Source organism: Sycon ciliatum, chromosome 1, assembly GCF_964019385.1.
Source record: "Sycon ciliatum chromosome 1, ocSycCili1.1, whole genome shotgun sequence".
NCBI classification, from domain to species: Eukaryota; Metazoa; Porifera; class Calcarea; order Leucosolenida; family Sycettidae; genus Sycon; species Sycon ciliatum.
The window spans coordinates 77,412,210-77,430,761 of NC_088643.1; the positions used below are offsets into that span (position 1 = coordinate 77,412,210).

General features: G+C 48.0%; 1 protein-coding gene across 2 annotated transcripts; it reads right to left on the reverse strand.

Annotated features, from left to right (window-relative positions):
- Positions 1-471: 471 nt before the first annotated feature.
- LOC135805584 (sex comb on midleg-like protein 2) lies at positions 472-18,394 on the reverse strand. Of its 2 annotated transcripts, none has more exons than XM_065319645.1 (18): positions 17,966-18,394; positions 15,779-15,939; positions 14,240-14,315; positions 12,657-12,772; positions 12,103-12,352; positions 11,658-11,818; positions 10,397-11,204; positions 9,583-9,668; positions 9,026-9,254; positions 8,668-8,698; positions 7,386-7,564; positions 6,990-7,124; positions 6,331-6,503; positions 5,699-5,918; positions 5,162-5,196; positions 4,670-4,718; positions 2,735-3,135; positions 472-1,639 (listed from the first exon to the last, which is right to left on the reverse strand). In XM_065319645.1, the coding sequence occupies exons 1-18, from the start codon at positions 17,988-17,990 to the stop codon at positions 1,511-1,513; spliced, it is 3,264 nt and encodes a 1,087-aa protein (XP_065175717.1). In that variant the 5' UTR covers positions 17,991-18,394; the 3' UTR covers positions 472-1,510. The 2 variants fall into 2 exon arrangements, with proteins under 2 accessions (XP_065175717.1, XP_065175716.1); XM_065319644.1 differs by having other exon boundaries at positions 17,912-18,394.
- Between the last annotated feature and the right edge of the window lie 158 nt (positions 18,395-18,552).

Genomic DNA, 18,552 nt, shown 5'->3' on the forward strand with positions numbered 1-18,552 from the left:
GGACACTGGGCTATCCCCCCTCCCCCTGGCCCACGAACACTGGGCTGCCCCGGCCCATGGACACTGGGCTGTGCACTGGTGCAGGGCGACAGCACCTCACTTAATCATTCGATCAGATTTCACTGGCTGTGACTGAGCACAACTGTAAAGTAGTTGGATTGAAGTACAGTGTACAGTGTTAGATAATCATATGACAGCATTGCGATGTAGCCATCACTGTTAGCAAGAGTACAATCATAACCCCCGCTTGCTGTCAGGCATCACAGAAACACTGCCAGGCATCACAGAAACACTGCCAGGCTGCAAGGATGCACATAATCACACATACAGCAGGTGATCACCTCCAGGACGCTTTGCAGGTTAGCCAAACAAAGCGCTGGGGCAGCTGTCACACATACAGCAGGTGATCACCTCCAGGACGCTTTGCAGGTTAGCCAAACAAAGCGCTGGGACAGCTGGACGACATGGAAACGCGGTTGCGAAACAGACCTTTATTGTTTGACACACAAAGAGGGGTCATTGTTGCGAGAAGCAGAAAAGGCGGACAGAAATGACAGAAGGTAAGGATCAGGAGAAGATGAACTAGATCAACAAATAATTAATCAAGGCTACTCATAACGCACAGGAGCACAACTATGGCAGGCTAATAGAAAGGAGCTATCATACACATACTTATTGTATTAACTGTTACTGTCTACATTGCATTACTATCTACATAAGTAACATAACTGATAAACACAACGCTACTAAGCACATGGATCAGCGGTTTTAAAATCCAAACTAATCATGTAAACATGTACCAACAATCAACTAGAGTCAAGAATTTACTATAGTCAAGAATCAAGAGTCAACTAGAGTCAAGCGAAAACTAAAAACCAATCTTCAAAAACAAACAAAAGATCACTAGATGAGCGAGTAGACATTGACGCATACACGTGTGTGTGTGTGTGTGTGTGTGTGTGTGCACGCGCGTGCGTGCGTGTGTGTGTGTGTGAGAGAGAGAGAGAGAGAGAGAGAGAGAGAGAGAGAGAGAGAGAGAGAGCTGGCGGAGATGTTCTGAGTAAGCGAAAGATCTGCAGAAGGAATCGGCGTGTGCTAGGTATACTATGCACAGGTCAAGGCCCCCAAGTAGCACATCCTGCATGTAGCACATCCTGCATGTAGCACATCCTGCATGTAGCACATCCTGCATGTAGCACGGCATGGGAGCAGTGCACATGCCAAGCCATTATACATGTACATGCAGAAATAATCGAAGGACGCAGCTAACAGTTGCTTTCAGGCGCCATACACGTACTAACAAATCGCCACAATGACAACAGCATGCCACAACCGGCAACAAACAGCGGTACAGCAAAGTTACTGACTAAATTACTTTGAAGCTGCGAGATATAAAGCATAAATCCAGTGAATCTGTAAGGTCATGTAATGCGATAGTATTCAAATCAAGCTTATGCACGACCGCAACACTAATTTGAAACCAGTAACATTTGCAGATGCCGGCAGCCGCTTATAGATTCCACTTAGCTTTGAGTGCTGTTATGCAGTTACAGATCTTGAGGGCAGGACCCAGCCGCACGCTCATCAGCTTGACTAGCGTGTCCGGTGTCAGAAGCATCAGGGCCTTGCCATCAATATCCTAGCAGTGGTAGCAGAGCGAACACACACACACACACACACACACACACACACACACACACACACACGCACACACACACACACACACACGCACACACACACACACACACACACACACACACACAGCAGAAAAAAGGGAACAAAGAGCACTGTATTGTAGAAACAACATGTGTCTTTCACTCTTTCTGGAAGAAATGGTTCTAAACCCCATCACCAAGAGGGTGCAACTTCCAGTGCTATCCCATAGTACTTGTGTGCTCATAGGGAACATCAACATCGCATCAATTCAATGACAAAACAGATCACAGTATTACACTGATTCTTTTCTTTAACCCTTATCCGACCGGCCAGTCAAAAATCGACGACTATCCGTCGATGACTATCCGTCGATGACTTTAACAAGCTGTAACTCACTTATTTTTCATCGAATCTGCACCATTTTGGTCTCAAAAGAAGCTGGAAAGACCCACCATTCATTTGCAAAAGACCGGAGCGTCTTAGCATCTTTCAAAGAGAAGTTATAGGTCTCTGAGTGAGGTCTGTTTTCATATCGCGTACGAAACAAGTTTGCAAATGGTGCAACATTGGCAATGATTATATTGCCCTCCTAAAACTTTGCCTGGATGCTTCCCTGATGGTATATTCAAAATGTGTCAGCATGAAAGTACAAAATTAAGACTACAAATGGTCCACATGTCGATGAGCCGCACTTCTCTTCAAAAAATGGAATTGGAGATGGATTTTGTTCCTCTTACAAATAAAGGCTAGAAACTGCTTCTAGAGAATTCCTCATAGCTCAAGCTTTCTAAAAAGCCCAAGTTTGCCAATATCACCCAAGGGAAACTAAAGTTATCAACAAAATGAGTCGTGGTGTTTCGCTAGGACTGGGAATTTGTCCACTTTGACGGTCGGATAAGGGTTAATGAAGAAGTTTGATACCAGCCCTACAGATGGTGCATTAGTCATGACTGCCATGCATCGATGCACAACAAAAATCACTCGCCCGTTCAAACAGCTCAGAAAACACTCGCCCGCTCAAACAGCTCAGAAAACACTCGCCCGTTCAAACAGCTCAGAAAAGTGAGAAAACACTCACCTGATCAAACAGTTCACGTGCTTGATCAGCACAATCAGTGGAGTTCAAATAGTCCTGCACTTCGGCCACCGACCACGTCATGGGATTCCTATCGGGACCGCCCGTACCACTGGATGCATAGAGCGATGCGGCCGCTGCTAGCGCTGACGGCGAGGCGCTGGGAGAGGCAGCGGTGACCGCAGCCGCAACTGTTGTCGCCGAAGAGGAGGAGGGTGCTGATGACGATGACGGCGCTGCCAGTGCCGCTGGCGGTGGTAGTGGTGCTGGCGCCACAGCAGCCGATACCAACGCCTGTGCCTGGGCTGGAGTCATGACACTGTGGAATGCAGACGGCTGCTTGGCAAGTGGCGCTGCCATTGTACTAGGACTGGGCGCATGCGATGGCATGGCACTTGACTCGCCTGAGTACAGGGAATACACGCGAATGCATTGCAAAGAATCAAACACAATACAGAATTAAAAAATTAAATTATTGTTCACAAATTCGAAAATTTGATGTACAGAACAGTGTACATTTACACACCAGTATTCCAGAGAAGTGGATTTCCTACGTTTCGGTCATGAAATTGCTCCTATGCGGCCGATACTGGGCTCAACTAGTGCACGTGCATGCATGGATACAGCACATGTATGGATACAGCACATGGATGGATACAGCACATGCATGGCTACAGCACATGCATGGCTACAGCACATGCATGGCTACAGCACATGCATGGCTACAGCACATGCATGGCTACAGCACATGCATGGCTACAGCACATGCATGGATACAGCACATGCATGGATACAGCACATTCATGGATACAGCACATGCATGGCTACAGCACATGCATGGATACAGCACATGCATGGATACAGCACATTCATGGATACAGCACATGCATGGATACAGCACATGCATGGATACAGCACATGCATGGATACAGCACATGCATGGATACAGCACATGCATGGATACAGCACATGCATGGATACAGCACATGCATGGATACAGCACATGCATGGATACAGCACATGCATGGATACAGCACATGCATGGATACAGCACATGCATGGATACAGCACATGCATGGTACAGCACATGCATGGATTAGTCATGGCCCAAATTTGACCTGCCCACATCGATATTTTGCCGCATAATTTTGCCACAAACGTTTCGATATTCTGCTTGGCATTTCCTTTCTCCGTCGATATTTTGCTTTGGTTTTGCTCGAGATAAAATGAGTTTCAAGGAAAAATCAACAATAATTGTCGCTGATGACGAGGCATTTTTGATTGAGCTCCTGCTGCTGCTCAACTTTCTACAAAAATTGTGGCCATGAGTCTGTTTTGTCCAACTTTCGTGCTTGTTTTCAACTTTGGTGACTGATTGTGTTGAGAAAGTACCTGAGAAGCCTTGGATTTTCTCAAAAGCCCACCAAAACTCGATATTTTGCTCAAAACTTGCCGGCAACTAGCGCATCCGATATTTTGCTCAAAGAATTGCTAGCAAATTTGGGCTATGACTAGCATGGATACAGCACATGCATGGATACAGCACATGCATGGATACAGCACATGCATGGATACAGCACATGCATGGATACAGCACATGCATGGATACAGCACATGCATGGATACAGCACATGCATGGATACAGCACATGCATGGATACAGCACATGCATGGCTACAGTACATGCATGGCTACAGCACATGCATGGCTACAGCACATGCATGGATACAGCACATGCATGGATACAGCACATGCATGGATACAGCACATGGCAAACACAACGTGCAGTGACCAGGGTAACACCAGTGACATGGTAAAGCACCTGACAAAGCACACGTACGGATACTGCACCCCACACCACCCACACGCACCCACACGCACCCACACACACCCACGCAACCGAATGCATAGATCCCGAACATCCAATATGTAAGCTTACCAAGCACCGGTGAAGACGAATAGCTTGCCGCTGCCGCTGCTCCCATGAACTACATGACAACAGACAGAGAGAAAAGAGAGAAACAGACAGGGGGTGAAACACAGCTAACACAGAAGGCTGCAGAAGAGCTAGCCTTACCAAATGGAGGATACGCACACTGTCAACAAGAACGAATGTAAGTGCTATAACGATACCCCCACACACATACCCACAGATAGCGATACCCCCCCCCCCACACACACACAGATAGCGATACCCACCCACCCACACGCGGTTCCAAATGGCAACCGAAACAGAGGTAACTTGAGCAGTGGTGTGGGATGAGGGTGTGCTTCACCGTCAACGCATACACAATTGAGCCAAGGAATTCCAGCTCCTCTGAATACTGAGTTTGACAATAGGGGACCAGTGATGCCATGGGGGTAAGGATCAATGTCTGACATAACCCTGCAATGAATCAATGTCTGACATAACCCTGCAGTGAATGCTCACCTGGGTGTGGCTGGGAGGAGGAAGAATGGGATCATCTACAAACGGAGACACAGCAGGAGAGATCGCAGTCATTAACGAATACATTATCGTTAATCGAGTAGAAAATTAAACTGCAAAAAAGGAGCTCAAGACAGGGGAAGTTTGGGCGTATAGCCCACTGGCTTCTCAGCTTGAGGACTCCGGCAGAGGTGTACTTGGGCATGGTTTCAGTGCTGCCGGGAGTGTTTTCTCTCACTGCTACTACTAGGTTCAGCCTCATTCCTACATGCCACGCTGATGATTCCACAAGGCACGCAGCAGTCCGGTTCGCAGCATGGGGAGATCCGGGTGTGCATGTATAAAAACATTAAGTTCAACATCATCATCATTCTTTACAGTCAACTAAAGAACGAATGGGTGGTGACCGAGTGGTAAGACCTTTTTCATATGCACCTCTCGGCCAAACAACTTCACGTACAACAGCCCCCCCCCCCCCCCCCCCAACACACACACAATACTAGTAGTATAAAGCAGCATTAAAGCTACAAGCATCTGTACCTGCCATGGGTGCATCCGTAATATTGCCAATGCACAACGGGCAGCGGCCAGACGAGCCACGCGGTCGGATGAAGTTCTCGCAGCACTGCAGCTTCTGCAAGAGGCCGCTGATGACGTTCCAGAGCTGCACGTGGTGATCGACGTGCTGTATGTGCTTGATGAAGCGCTCGCCATTCTTGGTAGTGCAGTGCACTGTGGCGTTGCTATGACCACTCTTCACCTGCAACACACACATACACACACACACACACACACACACACACACACACACACACACACGCACGCACGCACGCACACACACACACACACAGTACATGTACAGACAGGAGAGATGCAGTACAATTTGCTGTATAGCAACATCCACAACTTCTCAGCGCCACTTTTAGCGCAGTGCGCAGCACGCACTATGCTAGTTGATGTAGACTTCTGGCAAACAAGCATGATCAGACGTACTCTCTGGTGAACGAGGTACACACCATGCCTGAAAACCTTGCCGTTGACAAGAGCGATGAATCAGCCAGCACAACGGTTTTACAACGACGGCTTCCATGTTATGTTGGCGTACAGTGAGTAAGTAGAGCACAACATATTCTTTACAAAGGGTGTCAATTGGCAGCAAACAGCAACATTACCTCCTGGAAGATGGCCATGGAGTTCTTTCCACAGTTGATTAGGTGTTGCAGAACGCACTGCAGAACTGCGGATACGGTCGAGCCGCACACCTCGCGTGGCAGGTGGTCCATTCTGGCGTTGTCCAGGTGCGGGCCATGAGAGCAGGCAATATTGAACACTGCCCGCGGAGCTCCTGCATTGCAACACGGCAACAGCAACAGCAGCAGCAGCAGACACAAGCATTGTGTTCATGAGCGTGCGTCCACCCAACAACACCACACACCACATACATGTAGCCCGGGACCCATTAGACTGAACAGTGAAACCTGTCCAAGGCGACCGACCGCTCAAGGGACCTTCAAAATGTGGTCACTGTGTACAGTTGGTCTCCTTACCCAGGGCCATTTTGACTGGAACTAGCACCAGTCAAAGGGTCCTGGTTGCAGTGGTCTTCTGGGACAGGTAGTCCCGAGTCCCGAGTGGTCATTTCGGCAGGTTTTAGTGTACTTTCGGCAGGTTTTGCTGTACTTTCGGCAGGTTTTACTGTACTTTCGGGAGTTCAAAGTGGTAAAACAAAAATCTCACGGTTCGCGCCTCGGCTAGAGGCCGAGTTTTCCGCATCCGTAGGAATGCCACCACCCTTCAAGGTTCAAAGTGGTAAGACCGCGGAGAAACTCACCGTCATATTTATCGCTGGAGAAGTACGAGTGTGAGGCGGCGCGTCCAGACTTTGGGCTGACCAGCTCACTGCCGCTGCTGTCACGTGACATCTTGGCATACGATGACGTACTCTTTTGGTCAGACTTGCGCTTTCCTGAAGTGGAGCAGGAAAAGGAAATGTAAAATGATGACAATTTCGAAGCGAACCGTCTTGATCATCTCTGAGCAGAGAATCACTTTGTGTAACAGTTACATAGTGAGCACCAGTACATAGCATACACCATGCATACACCATGCATACCCCTGAATGGCAATAGCATGTGCATGTAGTACTGATGCTGTGGACACAAGCCAAGCTAAAGATGGCGGCGGCGGCAGCCTAAGACAGTCACGAGAGTAACAATCTAACACTTACTGCTTTTTGGCGGAGACACCATGTACAGCTGGCTGTGTTCAGCAGGATTGTCGCCGTTGCTGGTATGGCTATTGGTGGCGAGGTTAGTGATACCGTTTGGTGCAGACGTGTGGCTGCTGAGGCCGCTACTGCTCTTAGTGCTGCGAGTGTTGTTTCCAGCGCCAGTCACTGGCTCTTTGCTAAACACAGTCAACACCAGAGCATTGCAAAGCACAGACACACAGGCATATGAGCCACAGAATCACACAATATCGACAGAAGAGCTACGGTGTTCTTATAACACGTGCATACATATTGTCCCAGTACAGTCAAACCTCTTTACTGACTTTAGGACGAACTTCAAGGGACTGAACAAGTTTGTTTGTCTTATCCGGAGTTCTTCTTATCCAGATCTGATAAAAAAATGATTTGCATATGGATTATATTCATGTGAAGGTGCATGCTGTGGCACATGTAAAGCATATATGCATAGCATAAGCCAGCAACAGGTCAGTACAATGAATATGTGCAATAAATTCATGACAGCATGTCCTCCGCCTTGTAACATGCTGTCAATTCGTTTTGCTCATACAAGAGGTCTCGACTATCGAAAGAAAGAAAAAACTACAGCCAGCGCACGCACGTGGACCGAAAGTTCATACTACGAGCTGATTTGTTCAAATCACGCTTGAAAATAGTTCGCCGTACAGGAGTTTGTCGTAAACGAATAATTTCGAATTGATTTGATGCTTGATCAACCAAAGGACTGGCCTTACTGTAAGACATGTATATATAACGAGGAAGCAAATCTAACGTTTTAACGGATGACATTTCTTCGTTATAATAAGATTCGTTGAGGCCGTACTGCTTCATATATGCTGTGTGTGGATATGGCAGAATACTGCAAGATCGTTAACATATCTTCTCGTTAACCTATGAATTTTTGACAATCGTTAAATTTGCGACTCGTTATAATAACATGTCTTACAGTAGTTCATAATAATGGAAAGTTCGCCTTATCAGTGTTCGTCCTAAAGATGTTTGATCGTACATCCAGCTCAACAAGTACATGCAGTGCCATACAGAGAAGTCAACGTACATGTAGAGTAGGTATAAAATCAAGCTGAATGCATAGAGAGTAGAACCTGGAAAATCTCTAGATTGAAGACCCTTGAATGAGCACAGGTGGGGCTAGTCCCCTGGGTATGCGTAGTCCTCAGGCTCCTCCACTGTATGATTCTACATGTACTGTGAAACTTCTATGTGTCCATTGTTCAGTTCAATGTAAGCCAGATCATCTTACCTCTCCGTACTGCCATCCATAAGTTCTGCCACTATGAACACACACGCACACACGCGCACACACGCACACACGCACACACACACACACACACACACACACACACACACACACACACACACACACACACAGAACAAATGCCAAATGCACGAAGTTGTCATCAAAGAGCAGAAAGGGGTCATCCACAATAGTTGCCACATACTAGTACTAGTACTCAACATTCCAGTGGTTTAATAATGCGTCCTTTAGCAACGTTATCAAGAGGGTATAAATATGAGAAATTCGAAAGCATGGGATGCTAATAGATTCAACTCAATGCACCTTGATTCCACGGCAACACAGAGGCAACGCAGCAACTTACAGTCATCATCCGGCGGTGTCTGCAACAGGTACTCATGTTGCATACACCAGCCGATCGGGAAGATGTTCAGACTGCTGTAGTCGGCCCAGTAATCAAACTCGGTCGACCAGCCGTCGAAGTGGATCAGCACCTGGCTGTTGCGCACATCGCTGATGGTTGCAACGCACACCAGCGGTGCATTGTAGACGTCCATTGCTTCGATTTTCATGCCAGGCAGGAACATGTTGTTCTGTACAGCAGTGTTAACCAGCAACAACAAAAATTGTTCACGGGGCAAATCGACAAAAAGACATGGTGCCGAGCCATGCTGTAGCAGGAGCAATGCTGGTACAAGATCTGCAGCACTCTTGGAGCAGGTTACTTGTATCTACCGGTATGTAAATAGTCTATTAAGCCATACTTGACCCTATTCAGGTGAGCCAAATATGGAGAGACAGCCAAAAAGGAAAGCAAACATAATATCCAGAACCAAAACCAACATTTCAACATTTCTTATCATAGCTTTAGCACATGTACACATTTCACCCTTGAGTACTCTCTCAGCCTTGAGTACTCACGGTCTTTGTGAACAGCTCAAAAGCTGCAGCCTTGGACTCAGTGAAAGAAAGATAGCTACTCCAGTCAAAGTAAATCTCATCAACACCTGGAGTTGATAACAGACCAAATAATGACCAGCCAAACACCATACACGTACTGTTCAAACCACTGCAATAGGAGGCAACAAAGATGTAGCATCATCACATCACCCCTATTCAATGGAGCTCATAATACTTGAGCACCATTGTCATACCAGAACCCTCCTCTCTCTCAGAGTCCCAGCCTGACCTACGGACCATTGGCATTGCTCTAGTACCTCATTGCAGCTCCACACATGATTGTATGAGCACTCCACACAATAATATCCTTCGGCAAACATCGCCATCATGTTCATCAGATAAGAAACAATTGTCTTCCCAAAGAACATTGGCCAATTTCGTTTCATATTACCGTGAGCAGAAGATAAAATCTCGGTTCCTAGCCACGAGCTAGTTTAAGGTTGGTGTAACTTCCACAACTTCATGTACATGACTGTACTGTAAGAACTAAGAACGAATGCCCTACTGAACATAACCCTACTGAACATAACCCTACTGAACATAACCCTATTGGACTATACCAGTTGTGCACGCAGGCACATGAGTTAATCAGTGCCTACACACAGTGACACACACACACACACACACACACACACACACACACACAAACACACACACACACACACACACACACACACACACACAGTGACACACACACACACACGTGTGCACACATGGTCACTGATGTCTAGTACAGCACCACGCACAGGATTGGAATGGTTAAGGGCAGTCCTACCTTGAGGTGGTGTCAGCTTCAGCTGTTTCCACTCGCAATAGCGGACCGGATGCAGCATCGGCGATATCATTTCCAAGGTGACGTGGTCCTTGTCATCATAACCATCTAAGCCCACCTCTATCGTTCCAGCGTCAGCGTTGACCTTGGCTATGGTGGCGACATGGAACGTAGAGGCTGGCGTTTGGTCCATCTCCTCTTCTTTGTTGACGGCCTCCACTGATTCCTTGGATATACCTTCATTGACGTTGTCAGCCGGTACCATGGACTCAGTTTTAGGTCTACTTACACTAGCACCTTCCCCAGTACTGGAGGCAGTAGATGTAGAAGCGCTGGGACTCTCAACAGCACGACTGCTACTACCTGCAGCATCATCCGGTTTGGCGTCTTCTGCACTTTCTGTCTCGGCTTTGGCACTCTCTGTCTCGGCTTTGACACTCTCATCGGCTGCTGCTGCTTTCGTATCATCACTTTCCACCTTGGCCGTAGCTTCTTCACTGGTAGGATTTTCTTCAGTTTTAGCCGGAGCAGCAGCTGTTTCATCGCTCTTTGTGGTATCTGCATCAGTGCTGTCAGAAGCAGTAGTGGCAGCAGCAGGCGCCGGTGGTTTATCCTCACTGCTTGCAGCTGTAGCATCCGTCTGTGCAGAATCGCCGGTTCCAGCCTCCGTCTTGATTTCATTCGTGGTCGCAGGGTTGGCGTTCTGTGCATTGGTATCTGCTGGCTCCGTCTTGAGTGCTTCGTTGCTGGCCTCCGCTGTAGTTTTGGTCTGTACAGCATTCGCAGGTGAGCTTGATTCCTTGGATCCAGTCTGAAGTGCAGAGAGAAGGAAGAAGTAGAAGAAATCGTACACACGGTGTACATACAAGCTGAATGAAATACTGGTAACTGGTGATGAGCAGTGTTGAGAATCCCAGAGAGACAATTAGAATACACTATAGGACAGGGGAGAACTGATCACACAATACACACCAGCTTGAGTTTCAGCTCCTCGAGCTATTCAAATGAATAACCTTAGCTGAACACCGTCGTACCTCTCTCTGTCTCTCTCAGTCTCGTTCTGTCTCTGTCTGTCTGTCTGTCTGTCTGTCTCTCTCTCTCTCTCTCAGTGTCTCTCTCAGTGTGTGTGTGTGTGTGTGTGTGTGTGTGTGTCTCTCTCTCTCTCTCTCTCTCTCTCTCTCTCTCTCTCTCTCTCTCTCTCTCTCTCTCTCTCTCTCTCTCTCTCTCTCTCTCTCTCCTCCCCTCAAACCGCACTGCAGCTGACCTTGACGGCTGGAACCTCCAACTCCAGCTTGTCACCAAGTTCGAAACAAGCAGTTGGATGCAGGCTGGGCATGACGAAAGCACTGCTGGGCACGGACTGGGCAGTTTCCAGCAGCTGTGCTAGGTACTTGTCCCAGTCACCCTTCACTTCCTCAAGCGCATCTGCAACCACAGGGGCCATACAGTGTTACACACACACACGTACAAGCAGACACCAAGAACAGGTCAAGCAGGGAGACGTGGCCACCAATGCACACGGTGTGCACGGCCAGGTAGCACACTCCTGAATGAAAACACTCATCGAAACACACAGCCCAAGGCATAAAGACTGTCACACACATCGGGAAACTTACACACAGCTTCGTTTTTTTCTAAAAAACCAAAAGCAAAATGACTAGTGGACTGGTAAGTAATCTAGTGACTAGTGAACTAGTGTCAAGCCTGACCTTTATGCGGTACAACGCGAGCTCCGACGCTTTTCGCCCAGCCAAGCGGGTGCATGTCCGGCGAGTCGACAATGCGCACCAGAGCATCGTGATCTACGGCGCAGCCATCGATCAGCATGATCAGATGCAGGCCGAACAGCTTGTCAACCGTGACGATGTGACAGTCTTGGGGAGAGCCATCCACCAGTCCAGAGACCTCCAGCTTCATGCCAGCTAGAAACCGGCTGGGCGTATCAGCGGGGAACACCCTCTGCAAAGCAACAGCACGCAGAGCAGTAGAATGAGAACATGTTTTGCTGCAGGCCATAGTTGCATGCAGGGTCAGAGGTGAACCCATCCACATGATGGCATACTCCCGTCAAGGGATTGCCGCCACCAAACAAAATGTCCCTTCATCTAGGTACCTTCAGGACTAGAGAATGTCCATACCCCACAACAGACTAAATATCAAGAGATCAAACATTGTTGAAAGTTCCCTATCTCCGTATAATGACATCGTTACCAGAAATGCAACTTCAAAAATCAAAACAATTGCGCTTGCAGCAGTGACTCACCGGCGCAAAGCAGTACGTTGGTGCTGCAATGGCACCGCAGTCCACCAAGTAGTCCTGCCAGTCGAACTGCACCTGCTCCGGGTACAGCAAGCCATTGTTGATCGTTGTAGCTTGTACTGAGAGCAACACAAGGATCATGCCAACAGTAACCAAACAGTAAGCAACAGTGATCACATGCAGATCAGGATGAGCAATGATCATGGGAATGACGATCAACAGTGATCACGGGGGATGGCAATCAGCAGTGATCATGAGGACGGGGGCAATCAGCAGTGATCATGAGGACGGGGGCAATCAGCAGTGATCATGAGGACGGGGGCAATCAGCAGTGATCATGAGGACGGTGGTCAGCAGTGATAGCACACAGCAAGCCAGTGTGAAAATAAAAAGAAAGATTGACAAAGGAACCTTGACGACGTGTCTGAACAATCAATGCACACAGTGTGGCGTATGCTATTTTCACAAAGCTGTGTGTATACTGTATACTGTATACTGTATACTGTATACTGTACGCTATACTGTACGCTGTACTGTACGCTGTACTGTACGCTATACTGTACGCTATACTGTATACTGTATACTGTACGCTGTACAATATACAGTATACAGTACAGTCGAATGTCACTTATCCGGTCGCCAGTTATCCGAGCACGTCGGTTATCCGACAAGCCCGGGAGTGGTAATTTTATGACTCAACAGTAAAATTCTTAATTTTTTTTCTTTGTATATTATACGGTGTAATATGCATTTACTTGAAGTAGATGTGGTCAAGTATGCTAACATGTATGTGTACATGGAGCAATTCATGAATATGCATGAATATATTTGGGTATTGTGTACACAAATCAGTGAAATCCAGCCATATATGCACATAAAAAATGATATCAGTTATCCAACATGCCTGATTCCCCGAAGTGGTCGGATAAGTGACATTCGATTGTACTGGTATAAGGCGGAAATAAGCAGGTACAGAAAACCTGTCAAGGCGACCACTCGGATAATGCGACCACCTAGCCTAGAGGACCACAAATCTAGGACCGAAGGGTATCACTTCAATGACCCTGGACCAGCTGTGCACGGGGGCCAGGTTTTAGGGGCCAGGTATTGAGGGCCCGTGAGCGGGCGGCTTAGACAGGTTTCACGGCCTGTGTTCCCACTCAAGAGTTTCATGCACATGCTGCTCATTGCTCCCCAAACAGATGCCACTGAGCTAACACTGGCAGTAGGTTGCTAGCAAAGTGCAACACAGGCGCGTGCCCCGTATGGGTGCCTGGGTGCCCGGAACCCCCCCCCCCCTTTTTCGCTCAAAATGCAGGATTTTGCTTCATTTTTGAAAATTTTTCCCAGGGGAGGCCCCCGGAACCCCCCCCCCTTGAAGGGCACCGGCGCACGCGCCTGCAACATGTGGTGCTTAGGTCTGATGCACTGCCAAGGAATAGTGTGCAAGCGGCAGGAAAGCAGCGGATGGTGAACCCAGTGCACAGTCGTTCAAAGTAGTTACAGTAGCTGTTCATTGGCTCATCAAAAGCCGTCATACGAGTATGCTTTGCAGTAAATCATGCTGCCACAAAGATATAGCTAACCTTCTTGAGATGCCGGTTGTGATTTACGGCGTGAGCGTTCAGTGGAGGAGCGCGCCGGTTTGGGCACACGCTTGCGCTGCACAAGAGAATAAAGATGTTCAGAGCCATGACCCCTGACCAATACCAATACATACCACACGTATACTGCAACCAGCACGTGATAAGCACAAGCTGTGTGCAGCAGCCAACATTGCCAGCTGAGAAAGGATATCTCTGCACAAGCAGCTGCAATGACTCGACTTATGGCAAACGCACCCACGAATCTGCACATCCATGCCCCCCCCCCCCCCACACACACACACTGGCACAGCGGCTGTGTTACAGAACGCCACGTACATACACGGTACGTCGATGGTAACACCATGACATGGTGTTGCCATCGACGTACCGTTGTGTCACACTGCCTGCCATGCATGCCAACACACACACGCGCGCGCGCGCGCACACACACAGACACACACACAGACACACACACAAACACAGACACAGACACACACGCGCGCGCGCGCAGTATAACCCAGTGTAGCACAGTGTTGGGTACAGCAATGACGGTGCAATACGCACTACTACATGGCTCTACTGCTATGTACCCAGCTGCATTTTTACTAACGCAACAATCAAACCACTAGATGGAATAGTGTACACTATACTATACGACACTAGGCACTTTGCCATGGACTGTAGGCACTCTGCCATGGACTGTAGGCACTCTGCCATGGACTGTAGGCACTCTGCCATGGACTGTCCGACATCGAACATCATACATGTACACTGCATATTTCAGGCGCGTACGCAGGGTCACCTCCAGGGGAGTTTCCAACTGAATCCCAAAGAATGAGTTTTAACCCTTTGTAAAGAGCCCTAGGAAATTTTGAAAATTATAAATTTTTTCGTGTTCTTTTGATCATAACTTCGGTTCTACTCTCTCAATCTTCATTATCTTGGGCTTCCTGGAAGTGGAAAGGTACCTGGGAGAGAATTAGGTCGACCATGATAGCCAGGACACAGTACAGTCATGTACATATCCAGCGATAGCGGTGGAGTGCAGCGACGATGCGAAAGGCCCAAACGCGTCCTGCTCCAGCGATTTCGTTTTTCTTGATCGCAGACTTTTGATTTTTTGCTGTGTACTCTTGAAAATATCACAAGTGCAGTGAAGCACCTGGAAATTTGAGTAAGTCAGGGTGACGAAAAGTCTCAAATTCTCGATACTCAAGTCGCTCTGCGCGATTTTGAAATTGCCGAGATCGTGGCTCAACTTACAAATGATTTATCTCAAGAGACATAGCTCGCAGCGCGTCACAAATTGTTTCAACCGACAGCTGAGAGTTTTCTATTCGACCTGGATATTTGGATCGTTGGATTAGAACGAGATTTGACTGAGTTACGATCTGTTGAAGTTTCGCATTCTTGCCAGATCGATCGTGCGCCCTACCAAAAAAGCCCAAAAAACGTTGCTCGTTTGGAACATTTGGGGGGTTTCTGGGCAACGGGAACCCCCCCCCCCCCTGCGTAGGCGCCTGCAGTTATACTACCAACCTGATGCGATGCTGAGTAGCGGTGACAGCAGCCCACCGAGCAAAAGCGCTTTGTGCCCGAGTAGAAGTCGCCGCTCAAGCCTTTCTGATGACAGTACTCGCACACTCTGACCTCGGACGGATCACCAGTTGCAGCTGGCTGCGGTGCCATGGCAACAAAACCTGTGCTTGTGCAACACCATTCAACACCATTCAACACCACACAGTCACATGACTCCGTTAAACAGTCAATACGGGCAAGACACTGTCCCCATGTGCTTGATTCCCATCGACTATAATTCACTTCAGCTTCAAATACATGTACCGTGAAATCCCGCCAGAGCGCCCCTACCTCCGCCACCCTTCGAGTAGGTCCAGGTGGGGAGGGGTGGATCGGCGAGTCCTACTTACCGCATTCAGTACTACATGAAAAAGTACTCACCCTACGAAAACTGTTCGTGCATCTCGTACACCGACCAAAGGTCAAAAGCCAGGAGTCGTACAGACCCATCAAAACTCAGGGTTTGTGCGATCCCTGGTCAAGAGGGTGGGCACTGCTGCGTACATTTCCAACGGGGTTGAGCACCCGTCTGCAGTACAGTACGGCATCACAGTCATACGAGGATACAACCAATCACTTCCAAGACAAGAAGTCAGGGAGGGGCGGATGGGAGAGACGGGGCGCTCTGGCGGGATTTTACGGTACATGTAATGGATTTGCGAAAAATTGCATACGGATAATCTCAAAACCGAACAGGATAGAGAGCAGGCTGTTGTGCAACAACTAAACTCCAGATTCAACAACAACTTTTGACAGTACCAAGGGTAAACAAGCTCTCAAGAGTGTGTAACTTTGCATACAGTGTCTCCGACGGCGGAAAACTCACATCACGTAGTCCAAGTACGATTGCACTGCATACAACGAAGGCTAGCGTGCACGCAGTCCGAACATCTGCCATGATCATTCTGATGATTCGCATAAAGCGGAGTGGGTTTCTGTCAGGAGTGCTATTATTTTCAACTCCACTGGTCGCTAAAACGGGCTGGGGGACGTACACCGGGAACACTACACCGGCCGATGTGAGTTTTCGCCGTCAGCGGACCCCATAAAAAGGGTACCAAGAGTTGCACACTCTTGGGAGCTTATTTACTGTTGATAGGGCCCATTCGAGAATACTCAAATTAGAAGTACATGTACTAGCTAGTTTGAAGTTTGAAGTAGAAAACCAGTTCACTGATGGATGAAGATATGCAATATGGGCAGGTGAAACGTTGGCTCATTCATGCACTGTTTTCGAATCAATATCAGCTCTCCACTAACTGTTAGTACCAAATGTATGTATTACAGACAGTGTACCTCACGTCTTACTGAGTCTAACACACACACACACACACACACACACACACACACACACACACACACACACAAACACACATGCACACACGTGCACACACATGCACACAGACACACACATAAACGTGCATGCACGTGCACACACATACACACACATGCACATACACACACAAACGTGCAAGTGCGCACACACACGCACACACACACACACACACACACACACACACACACACACACACACACACACACACACACACACACACACCATGTACACAAACACACCATGTACATGTAGCATGCACACATACCTACATGTATTACCATGTACATGTAGCATGCACACATACCTACATGTATTACCATGTACACAAGGATGTACAGACACACCCATACACGTACACTCCTATAGTGTGGTGTACAGTGAACGAGCACACAATAAAGTCAAATAAATTTACAACTTATTTGACAACTGAAAACGAAAATTGGGTGTGGGAGAAAGAAGTGTACGATGGCATCGCACTTCATTGCGGTCTATGTCCGTATTTACAGATCACCATCACCATTATCATAATGTCATACATGTACATGTACTCGCATCTCCCAAGCTCTCTCAGGTCATCCGAAATGTTCAAATCAGGTATTCGCATTTTTACGATGTATCTCAAATTCAATACGCGATTTGCATTTCGTAGGAAATCTTTGCGGAGAGAAGCAAGCACTTCGCACGGACTGAGAGCTGGTCACAATAGCAGGTGCATAACCAAAGAGAGTGTAGAGAAACATACAAAGCAACAGGGTTACCTGTCGGTCCCTCATTTGCTCCGTTATCTCCACCGTGATGGTAGGGCGACGCACCTTCGCTGTGTGCGCGACGACCCATGGCTCTTTTCAGTCTTCAGTCGGCCAGGCACAATGAACCTGAGCCGACAGCACCGGTGCCCGGCGAAAGGGGGCCAAGAAACGGCGAAGACCAGTCTCTGCTTTCGGATTCCACCGCCTTGTCCGTGTTCAGTGATCAGAAAATCAGAAAACAACTCGAGCCCTCTGATGCGGTTGGGCGATGGTCAAAACCCACGAACAACTAGCGAACGAAGATTTGAATGCCAAATCGTTCCATAACAATTTCTGCTCATAGCTGCAACTCCACTATTCCAAGAAATCACCGGGAAATACTCATGCATCCAATCACTAGAGTAACAATGACACGCCTGAGCTCCTCCTGAAGTGCGTCTTTTGCAAGAAATCAACCACAGACAAGAAAACGGATTTCCTCCCGCCAGACCACATTGCAGATTTCCTCTGGTCAAAGCGTGGGGTCATCAACCTTTGTGACGTTTGTGTCGTGGTCTGTGATTCAGCAATCAGCATCCACTTGATGCAGCAGCAGATGCGACTCGATCTACGGCGGCGCGGAGTCCAGCCGACCTCGGATCCAGTTCCTG